Here is a 10,892-nt window from a genome sequence, read left to right as displayed (position 1 = left end):
GCGCTTGTCAATTGAAACAACTTAACCAGATTGTGATGCATATATACACAGTTGATATGAAAAGTTCTTAGTATTATTGCCAGCCAAAGTTCATTTGAATTTCGATAGGGAATATTGCAATGAATGCCATTAAGGTCGGCTACACCCAAGTCTAGCGAACATTTCGATGTGCCCAACTAATTTGTGGGCTTTGATATAGGGGAAATGAAGCGAAGACTCTGCGAAAATCTGCACAACAGCACAAGCATATTCAACTTGGGTTTTCCGCGCATTTTCATCTTTCAGGTAACATATAATTGGGTAAAAATTTTCATTGAAAAACTGTGTGCACCGGTTAGGGAACGAGCACGGGCACGGGAGCGGGAACGCGGATGCGGACGCACTGCAAAACGCAAATTGCCCTGGCCATAAAGCAGTTATGGCCGTGATGATGAGTAAGTACAAACACACACACACACACACACACACACATTGGCACACACATAGGCACACAGTGAAAGATACTTTAACAGCGAAAGGGTTAAATGGAATGCACAATGAAAGGCGTCAAGCGAAAATTGCTTAAAGTTTTTACAACCGAAATTAAAATGCGTTTTATCCATGGCCATAAATGGTCGACAGTCCGTGGTCCATGGTCCGTGGTTCAGGAAGTATTCCACATTGCACGCGTCCAGTTTTGCATCAATGAACTGCAATCCCAGGTAGAAGGATGATGACGACGCAGCCAGAACTGGGTCACTTTCGCAATGACTTGCCAAAAAAGAAAGATGCGGCTGCGGCTGCTGCTGCTGCTGCGGCTTCTGCTGCTGACGATTGCTGCTGCTGTTGTGCGCGACGCCTCGCAACGAATGTGAATGAATGAGTGTGACATTGGCGTACCTTAACCTCAAATGTGCTAGCTTTAAAAAAAGGAAGGAAGAAAAAAAACTCAAACACACACAAACACACACACTCGCACACACTCGCACACACTTGCACACAAACTGGTATTATTAATGTCTTGCTTCTTTGGAGCCAGGCACACACATTCTTTTTGTTTTTGTCAAAAATGCCGTCGACATTCTCTGGCTAAACATCGCGTCTCCGCAGCCAGGGCTGGGGCTGGGGCTAGGGCTGCGGCTGGGGCCCTCTGCTGCCTGGCGTGTAAGCGGGAGCGCGCGATTATTGATCGCATTAGAGAAAATCGTTAACTGTAACATGGCGTCGCTCACACAACATTAGGGCGCTCTGCACGCGTGTGTGTGTGTGAGTGTGTGAGGCAGCACTGACAACATCGAGAGGGCGTTGCTCGCTCACCGCAGTCTTTGGCTCCGCCCATTTGTTGTCTTGGCAACCAGGCGCTGCTCTGTGAACACAAGAGGCCGCTGGCCAATGCGCTTGCGCTGCCCGCGCTGTGTACGTAAGAGAACCGGAGCCTGTCATTGGCAAGACCTCGGAACCGGTGGTGAATCTCATTGCCAGCTGCCGCTGTCTGTGTGCGTGTGTGTGCGCGTGTGTGCGTGCGAGTGTGTGCGAGTGTGAGACGGGAACAGGGCGCAAGGCCGTGTGCGAGAGCGAGTCGGCGCTGTCGCTGGCTGGCTGTAGCTGTCGCTGCTGGCGTCGCAGTCGCTGTCATCGTCACATCGTCGGCGCGGCACTTGAGCGCGGCTCGAACAATATTTGTTGGCAGCAAGCGCAAGCCAAATAGTAGACAAGCGTTCCCCTCTGCAAACAGTCACATTCAAGAGCTCAAGCCAAAGAGACACTCGAGCGGACCAGCAACAGCACCGGCAACGGCAACGGCAACATCAACATCAGCAGAAGCAGCAGCAGCAGCAGCCTCCAGTTGGCTCAGCGGCAGCAGAAGCAACCTCAGACTCAGACTCAGTGGCCAAAAGCCAGCTAACAATTCGAGTTCGTGCGTCGGTTCGTTGCGGCGCGGCGCGCATTAAAATAGAGTCATATTTGCCACGTTATTTTATTTCCAAATTTGCACAAGGCATCAGCGGCGCACACAAATAAATTAATCAAAGTGTTTAGCTTCAAGAGGAGCGACAAGTGCACAAACAAATGCCAACAAAGCCAAACCTGCAGCAGCAGCAGCAGCAGCAAAAGCAGCAACAACAACAACGGCAACAAAAGCTGCGATCCCTTAAAGAATAGAGAACATCTAACAACAACAACACCACCAACAACAACAAAAACAACAACAAGTGAGCAGTGCAGTGCACAAAAATGCAGCAAATATTTAAATTAATTAACGCAGTGACAGTGCATTGAACAACAACAACAACAACAACAACAATAACAAAAACAAAAAGTTTTGATAACATTTTTGATTTTCTATAAATCGAACGCGTCGCTCGAACGCGTTGTCAATTTTTGCATTTGCATTTTAAACGCAGCGCGTTAAAAAAGCCGGCAACATAACGGCGCAACTATTGAACAGCTTTCTCAAGGGGAGTCCCCACCAGACCACCATAGATATAATGCAGAAGCTCTATGCCGAGCCGCCGCCCAGCAGCGTCCCAGTTAGCATGTCCAGTGCGGCACCTACTGGCGGCGGCGGCGGCGGCGGCGGTGGTGGTGGTGGTGGTGCGGTCCCCACCAGCATCAACAACCCGAATCCCACCTCCAATGGCGGCAGCATGAGTCCGTTGGCGCGCTCGGCATACACCATGAATAGCATGGGCCTCACAGTGGGCGGCATGTCGTCCGTGTCGCCACAAGCGGCAGCCACCTTTGGCGCCAGCGTGCTCGACTCGGCTGCGGCCGTGGCCAGCATGAGCGGCAGCATGGGCGCCGCAGCGGCAATGAACTCGATGGGCGGCAACTGCATGACGCCGAGCTCGATGAGCTATGCGAGCATGGGCTCACCGCTGGGCAACATGGGCGGCTGCATGGCCATGTCGGCGAGCATGTCGGCGGCTGGCCTGAGCGGCGGCTATGGCTCGATGCCACCGGGCACTCGCGACATGGAGACGGGCTCACCCAATTCCATAAGGCGTGGCGTTGACAAGCCGACCACGTACAGGCGCAGCTACACGCACGCGAAGCCGCCGTACAGCTACATCTCGCTCATCACGATGGCCATACAGAACAATCCGACGCGCATGCTGACCCTCTCGGAGATCTATCAGTTCATCATGGACCTGTTCCCGTTCTATAGGCAGAACCAGCAGCGCTGGCAGAACTCGATACGCCACTCGCTGAGCTTCAACGATTGCTTTGTGAAGATTCCGCGTACGCCGGATAAGCCGGGCAAAGGCTCGTTCTGGACACTGCATCCGGACTCGGGCAATATGTTCGAGAATGGCTGCTATCTGCGTCGCCAGAAGCGCTTCAAGGATGAGAAGAAGGAGGCCATACGTCAGCTGCACAAAAGTCCGTCGCACAGTAGCCTGGAGGCGACCAGTCCGGGTAAGAAGGATCACGAGGATTCGCATCACATGCACCATCATCATCACACGAGTCGTCTGGAGCACCATCAGCATCACAAAGAGGCGGGCGGCGGCGGCGGCGTGGCGTTGGCGGGCGTCAATGTGCTCAGCGCAGCGCACAGCAAGGACGCGGAGGCACTGGCCATGCTGCATGCCAACGCAGAGCTCTGCCTAGGCCAGCAGCCGCAGCACGTGCCCACGCATCACCATCACCAGCACCACCAGCTGCAGCAGGAGGAGCTGTCCGCGATGATGGCCAACCGGTGCCATCCGTCGCTGATCAGCGACTACCACTCGTCGATGCATCCACTGAAACAGGAGCCCTCCGGCTATACGCCCTCCAGTCATCCGTTCTCGATCAATCGCCTGCTGCCCACAGAGTCGAAGGCGGACATTAAGATGTACGACATGAGCCAGTATGCCGGCTACAATGCGCTCAGTCCGCTCACGAACTCACACGCTGCCTTAGGCCAGGACTCGTACTATCAGAGCCTCGGCTACCATGCGCCCGCCGGCACCACGAGCTTGTGACATCACCAGTACCCGCTGGCTTAAGGGCGCGCGGAGCAGATGCTGCGCTTTGGCGGCGGCGGCGGCTCGCATCAGCAGCAGCAGCACCAGCAGCAACACTTGCAGCAACAGCAACAGCAGCACCACTTGCAGCAGCAGCAGCAGCAGCAGCAACAACAGCAGCAGCAGCAGCAGCAACAGGCGGCGCAGCAACTGACATCCGCTACAAACACCACAACCAAGGCCAGCAGCAAGCCAGCGGTGGCCGTCAATTACTCCCAAAAGCTGGCCGCCTCAGTGCAGCAGCAACAGCAGCAGCAGCAACAGCAGCAACAGCAGCAGCAGCAGCAGCAGCAGCAGCAACATCAGCAGCAGCAGCAGCAGCTGCTGCATAGCCAGCTGTCGGCGGAGTTGCAGGAGGACTCTTCGAACATTACCAGCGACCTCAGCGAGGAGCAACTGCAGCAGCATCAGGCGGCACAGCAGCAGCTCTACAACAACTATCAGCAATATGCCGCTGCGGCCAGTTACCGCAACTGGAATCACAGTTTGACATTCAACAGTGCCGCCGCGTTGCAGAATCTGCTGTAGCCCAGCAGCACAAGGCCCGGCTTTGTGTATGATCCCAAATCGCGGACATGGTAGGGTTCGGACTGCCGGGCTGTCGGACTGCCGGGCTGCCAATTAGCGAGCGACTGTTCAATGGCTTTTAGCACCTGGGCGCATCCTTTGAGCTAGCGGGCACGTGAGTACGGCTCCTACACTTGTAAATAAATCAACCTACTCTTCTACAAGCACTTGCTTAGTCTTTGCCTTTATGTTTTTCGTTCTGTTGAGGAATTCAAGAAAAAAAGTGATGTAGTTGTAAGCGCAACACAACGGCCACATATTTAGGTAATTGTATTAGCCGTTAAGCAAAACAAGTTTGTTAACATTTATGTTTGCTAAAAACAAGAAATTCCGTGCCATTTGTTTATCCTCTATATAAGCAATATAACAACCAAATCGGTTCAGCATTTTAAATGTGTGTGAAACTAACCGATATATATATATATACACAAAGAGACAGAGAAAGATAGAGAGAGCGGAGAGAGAGAGAGAGAGCAAAAGCATAGCGGGATTGTGTGTAATGTTCATTTATAAAAATCAAATCCTTTATCCAAGGGCTATCGAATTCGAATCGCAAATGATCAAAAAACCAAAAAGACATACAAAATATATCCAACAATTTCAAGACACCCCCAAGAATCCTCAAATTTATCGAACTAAGCAACAAAATTTGGCCATGCATTGGAAACGTCACGTTTATTTTACCATATAATTTAATGTATAAATTAATTCCATCTCTTTTTTTATATATGTGTGTACAACAATTACCCGTACATTTTTATTTGCATTGTACGTTTTCTGTTAATTGTACGAATTCGTTTAGGCTTAAGACAATTTGTAAATAGTCTATAAATATATGTGTATGTATATCGTATTTAAGGCAGCTAAAATTAAACTCGACGCCCAAAAAAAAAAAAACAACAACAAATAACAAAAAATTTTAAACTAACTTGAGAATTAATCAAATTGTATGCTACACAACATTAACAAATATTGTATAGCATTTAACATTTAATTAGCATAAATAAAAAAAAAAGCAAAACAAAATACGAAAAAAAAACAAAACAAACCAACAACAAAGAACGAAAAAACTGCAATTATTATTCAATAATTTTTAATATTAATTTTATTATTGTGCGCAAACAAAAACACATACAGGCGCATTTTTACATTGAGCTAAGCTAATTGATTAAACTTAATAAATGCAAATAGTTTAAATATGGCAACAAAAAAGAAGAAAATAAATAAAACACAATGTAAAATACACGCATTGAAATTCATAAATGTCAACATAAAACGAAATAATGAAATTCCAAAATCTAAAGCTAGTTAAAATTAATATTATAAATCATGCAAAAATTAAAAAAAAGACTATTTTAATGTTTGAAATATAAAAAAACCAAAAAAATCAAATATATCAACAATTTGTTTGAACTTCCCATAAGGTAACACATAAGGTAATACTCAAAGCGCTGCCATTGTTTATTTAAACAACTGACCTCCAACAAGACTTTCTGAATTGATTGGATCGGATCGAGCCAACATGAACGACCGATAGCGCCTGTGGCCTGAAACCGAACTCAACGTGTGATTCCAAGAGTTCTTGCCTATCTTATCGCGACTCGGATGTAGAGTGCAGTTTTCTCTCCTGTTTTTTTCGTTTTTGATATAACTTATCGCTGTGCACTCGTAAATTGCAACGAAACAACAAGGTAAACAACAGCAACAACAACTGTCCTGACTGGTGCGTCAGTTACCTAGCCCTAGCCCAAATGCAGGCCCTTGCATTGTGTCCCTATTTGCTTGCTGGTAATATACATATGACACCTAGGACTGGTTGATTTCCTATCTGCTTCTTATCTGTGCAATATAAACAACAACCACGACTGATCCGACGCAGTTACCCCATACACAGACTATATAGTACCTATAGGTATACCTATACTATATATAACTGCTGAGCCCATGGTTGCTTATCTTTGTGATTCATTTCAAGAATCAACAATTTGTCTGGCCTGGGCTCTCATTTATACTTATTTCTCGAATAAAGTACCTTTCTAGCGCTTTAGACGCTTATCTGCTCGGTGCGGAGTGCGGAGTGCGGTATCCGGTCATGTTTAACAAGCTGTTGTCTTTTTAATTAAGCAGCTTGGAAGGTCACCATTTTCTATGTATATCAATTTGTATGACCGTTGCTTTAATAATTTTTATGGCCTTTACTCGCCCAGAAGTGCTGCATAAAAGGGCGCGCTTTGTTTGGGGGGACTCGAGACAGACACGAGAAAATGGCGTTGGTTTGTTGTCGCTTCGATTTCGCTTCGATTTCGATTTTCTTTCCTTGACATTGCGAGTGCCGTCAACGTTGGTCGGAGTTTCTTCATTTTACTCGCAAGCAACCCCCTCTGAATTGAACTGGTTTTCAAATCTGTGCTTTGGGGTTGTTTCAACCGAAAGACCCCATCCGCACAACCACCCACAAGCATTTTATTCACATTCCATATTCTAAGCCCCTTCATGTCAGACATGCGCGCTGCAAAGAAGTTCAGACCCGATGCCTTCTGGGCAGGGGCAGGGGCAGGGGCAGGGTGCTTGGGTTTGTTGAGCTCGAGCTCTCAAGTCTGTCAGTTTTTTAGCTATCTGTTAATAAATGCAAAAGCAGCCAAAGTTGCTTCGCCTGTGCACGCGATCAATATGTATTTATCTTCGCATATGACAGACAAGTCGACGATTTTGGCATTGCATAGAAAATTCGATTAAAAAACTTTGAGCTTTAAGCAACAGCCCAACCAACCCAACCAGCCGAAATTGCTGTCACAATACAATTACACAAATTGTCATGACATTTGGTTCAGCATTAAAAATGAATGCGATTCCACTGGCTGGTAAACATCGAATGGAAGGCCACTGCAGACTAAAAATCTAATTAAGAAAATCTTTAAAATATTTATATTCGTGTTTTTGTGGTTTTGTCAATCAGTAATAAAGAAAATCAGTAAAACGATAAAACTAAAATCAATTTGTTTTAAATTTCAGATAAATGTTTAAACTTAGAAGCTGCAGTCCGGCGCAATATATTTCATTATAAATAATGTTGTTCGATTCGAGGTCAGTTTTGTTCATAGCGACCAACAGCAACAAGATATAAACTCCAAGTGTGAGCAGGTTGTCTCTACAGCTTTTTCAAGAACCTTCCAGTCCAACAACTCTTTTCAGTCTGAAGCTATAACCACTTGAGAATTATTAGTAATGAAAAAGGCGACAAAGCAAAGTCTACTGTTGCCTTGGGGCATATTGATATTGATAAATAATCTTAATACATTATCTGATCAGGATAAGAAGTTTATTCCAAGATTCAAATCCTTAACATAATATTATTTTCGAATATTTGTTTCATTTTTGATTATAAGAATTTGTTAGGTTATATTTGGATAGTTTTTGTGTATACAAATAGACGAGCCCATTTATAAAATATTGTCAATCTTAATGTTAGACTTTAAAATGCACGTAAATTTGAGATGAATTGATGTATTTATTTAAATGTGCAAATTTATTTAATTCTTCTGTTTTCAATATTAAGTCATAAATATAAATACGTATGCTTAAAATGTAAGCTTATATTTAATACCAAATGAGAGTACCGATTTGTTCCAGTTAGCTAAACCACAAAGAGCGAATTTTAGTTTAGTCTCGATCTCGTTGTTGGAGAGTGGGCCATGGGTTAGGGAGCATCCAATTAGCTGGTAAGCTTTTTCTGCTGCTCTTAAAAACCACAATCTTGTAGTAATTTTCTAATGGAATATTTAATTTCGAAACGAGACACAGAAAGCTAAACAGAGCCCAGCTGGCACTGGGGCTGACGACGCAGCCAAAGGTGGGGGCATAAAAGAGACTCTGTTATAAAAATGGCAACCCTTTTTACTCCCCAATGCGGCGCACACGTAAAAGCAGCAGCAGCAGCAGCAGTAGCAGAGTCAGCTTATGCCGGATGGATACACAGGAAGTAGCGTCACAGAGAGCCCCGTCTCCGGTCCCCCTTTTCGTCCCCCCAGTGCATAGAAGGGGCAAAGACAGCGCACGTAGCAATGGCGCAGGCAACATCGTCGTCGTCTGCGTCGTCGTCGTCGTCGTCGTCGTCGACATCGTTGTAGTCACCGCACTTTTTATTTAGCTGCAGGGCCAGAGCTCGCTCCGCTGGTTGGGTAGCCATGCCCCTGTCCCAGCCCACGCCCTATGCTATGGGCCGCCCCCTTTCGCTTGCTTTGTGCACTGCTTTTTCATTATAATAATACTTTGTAATTAGGTTTTCGAAAGTTAATTAAAATTCGGTTATGAAAGCGGAAACTTTCTCATGAACGCTTCCGGTAACGGTAAAATGAAAAACGCATGAAGGCGGGGCCACAACAACACGAACCAACTCGTGTTTGGGGCCTGAACCACATTCTGGATCTGATTCTGGAACTGGGTCTGCGGGTGTGAGCTGTCGACGCGGTCTGTTTCCTGGTTAGCCAAATGGCGAATAAAAAACCCAAAAAGGATTTTTAGTCGACCCCCATCCCCCGTTTAGCCGGAGACAGACACAAATTCGGGCAACGAGTTGGAGCTGGAAATGCGGAGAGACAACGCACGGGGCACAACTTTGTTTCGGGGAAATTTTTGTGCAAACATTTCTGTTAAATTAAAAAATACATATTATATTTTAATGAGCAAAATGGCTGCTGCTGCTGCCGCTGCCAACGTGTTCCTGTTGCTGTTGTTGTCACGTTTAATGCGCGCCGCGCCGCGCCCATTCGCAAGGTTGGCCAACATTGCGAACGGGATAATTAAAATGATGACTTGAAAATAAATTGCTGTTATCTTTGACCAACAGACTGGCTCCGAGTCCATACCCATACCCATACCCATACCGAGACCCGGTTGTCTGTCGATGACGCGTCGATGTCGATGTCAACAGTCGCCACATCATTATGCCCCTTCTCGACTCCGGTTCCGGCAACGGCTCTGGCTCTGGCTCCTCGCCACACGCGCTCTCTGCTGCTGCTGCTGCTGCTCAGCCAGTGTGAGTGTGCTCTATCAGCGCTTGCCGCCGCTGCGTGCCACTGAGCGACACTTATGGATTAGGCCAATAGCAACAACAGCAACAACAACAGCAACAACAACAGCAACAACAGCGAGCACGGCTCCGGCTGACAAGTGCCCGTCTTTGCCGGGTTGTCCTTTTTGCCGCTGCCGCTGCTGCAGTTATCGTCGACGTCGCCGTCGCCGTTGCTGCAATGTGTTTTGTTTATCTTAAACATTCCACACATAATTAGCAGCAAAGCCTCCCCCCCCGTTAGCAGCGACTCCCCCTCGCCAGCCCAGACTCGCTCGCCTGCTGCAAGCAAATTGATTTTAATCCGTGAAACCTTACGTTTCGAAAATGCGGGCACGTGTCCTCGAAATCACTGCTGGACCACGCCATACAATGCCACGCGTCGTCCTTTTGCCAGTTTTGTGCTTGGCAATCAAAACATAACAAATCGCCCATCGGCACGAGTGTGAAGTTTACGGGCCATAATCGGAGAAGTCGCTGCCATAAGTTTTGGCATGTAGAGCATACTCGTATCTCATATCTGGGCATCTGTGTATCTGTATCTGTATCTGCAGTCTAGCTTAGCTGCAGCGGCAACGCATTAATCACATTCGGCACTTGTGGGTGGTTGGCGACCGGAGGTGGTTGGGCGGCCATTTGTGGTTGGCTGGCGAGTTGCTGGTGCTGTTGGATCGAGGCCCGTGGTTCGAGCTCTGCGCTGTGACAGTGACTGATGTGCTGGCAGCAACGGCAGCGCCGACAGCCGCTTATCGATTGGCGGCCGCAACACACCTTTATCAGTTAGCCAGCCCCAGCAGCAGCAACTGGATTGGATGAAATGCGAGACCACGTCGGCAACGCTGCTAATAACCAAATTGTGTTTTGACAGCAGGCGGGCGAGAGCCCGCAATGCTTGTGCTTGTGGCTAAAATCATTGGAATATGATAAATGTCCTGGATCATGTTTGCTCGACAATCGCCCCCTAAAAACCATCAGCCATATTTTCCGAGCCTTCATGCATAATTATATAAATATTCACAAATTGACAGAAGTGACGGCCAAAGAGCACACAAAAATAATATAATTTATATGAATACAAAACAATCTAAACTATCTATAATTTATTAGGTAATTTAATAATAATAATAAAAGTGCTAAGGAAATAATAATAATGATGAAATTAACTTGTTTTTATTATAAAATCCATATATATATATATATATAAGATCTTGTCCTAACTGACTGACTAACTAATTGATGATCAACGAACAGCAAATTTTACGTCC

At 46.5% G+C, this 10,892-nt stretch overlaps 1 protein-coding gene across 1 annotated transcript; it reads left to right on the top strand.

The window, feature by feature from the left end:
• Window positions 1–1,693: 1,693 nt before the first annotated feature.
• On the top strand, window positions 1,694–5,148 carry fkh (fork head). The gene is given in 1 exon segment (XM_064694026.1): window positions 1,694–5,148. A coding segment is annotated over 1 exon segment (2,052 nt). The 5' UTR covers window positions 1,694–2,468; the 3' UTR covers window positions 4,521–5,148.
• Window positions 5,149–10,892: the final 5,744 nt, after the last annotated feature.

Source organism: Drosophila montana, unplaced genomic scaffold, assembly GCF_035044405.1.
Source record: "Drosophila montana isolate Dmon_TW-CO22-7 unplaced genomic scaffold, ASM3504440v1 contig_3733_1, whole genome shotgun sequence".
NCBI lineage: Eukaryota > Metazoa > Arthropoda > Insecta > Diptera > Drosophilidae > Drosophila > Drosophila montana.
The sequence above is the reverse complement of the archived record's forward strand: the minus strand, read 5'-3'. Positions and strand labels throughout refer to the sequence as shown.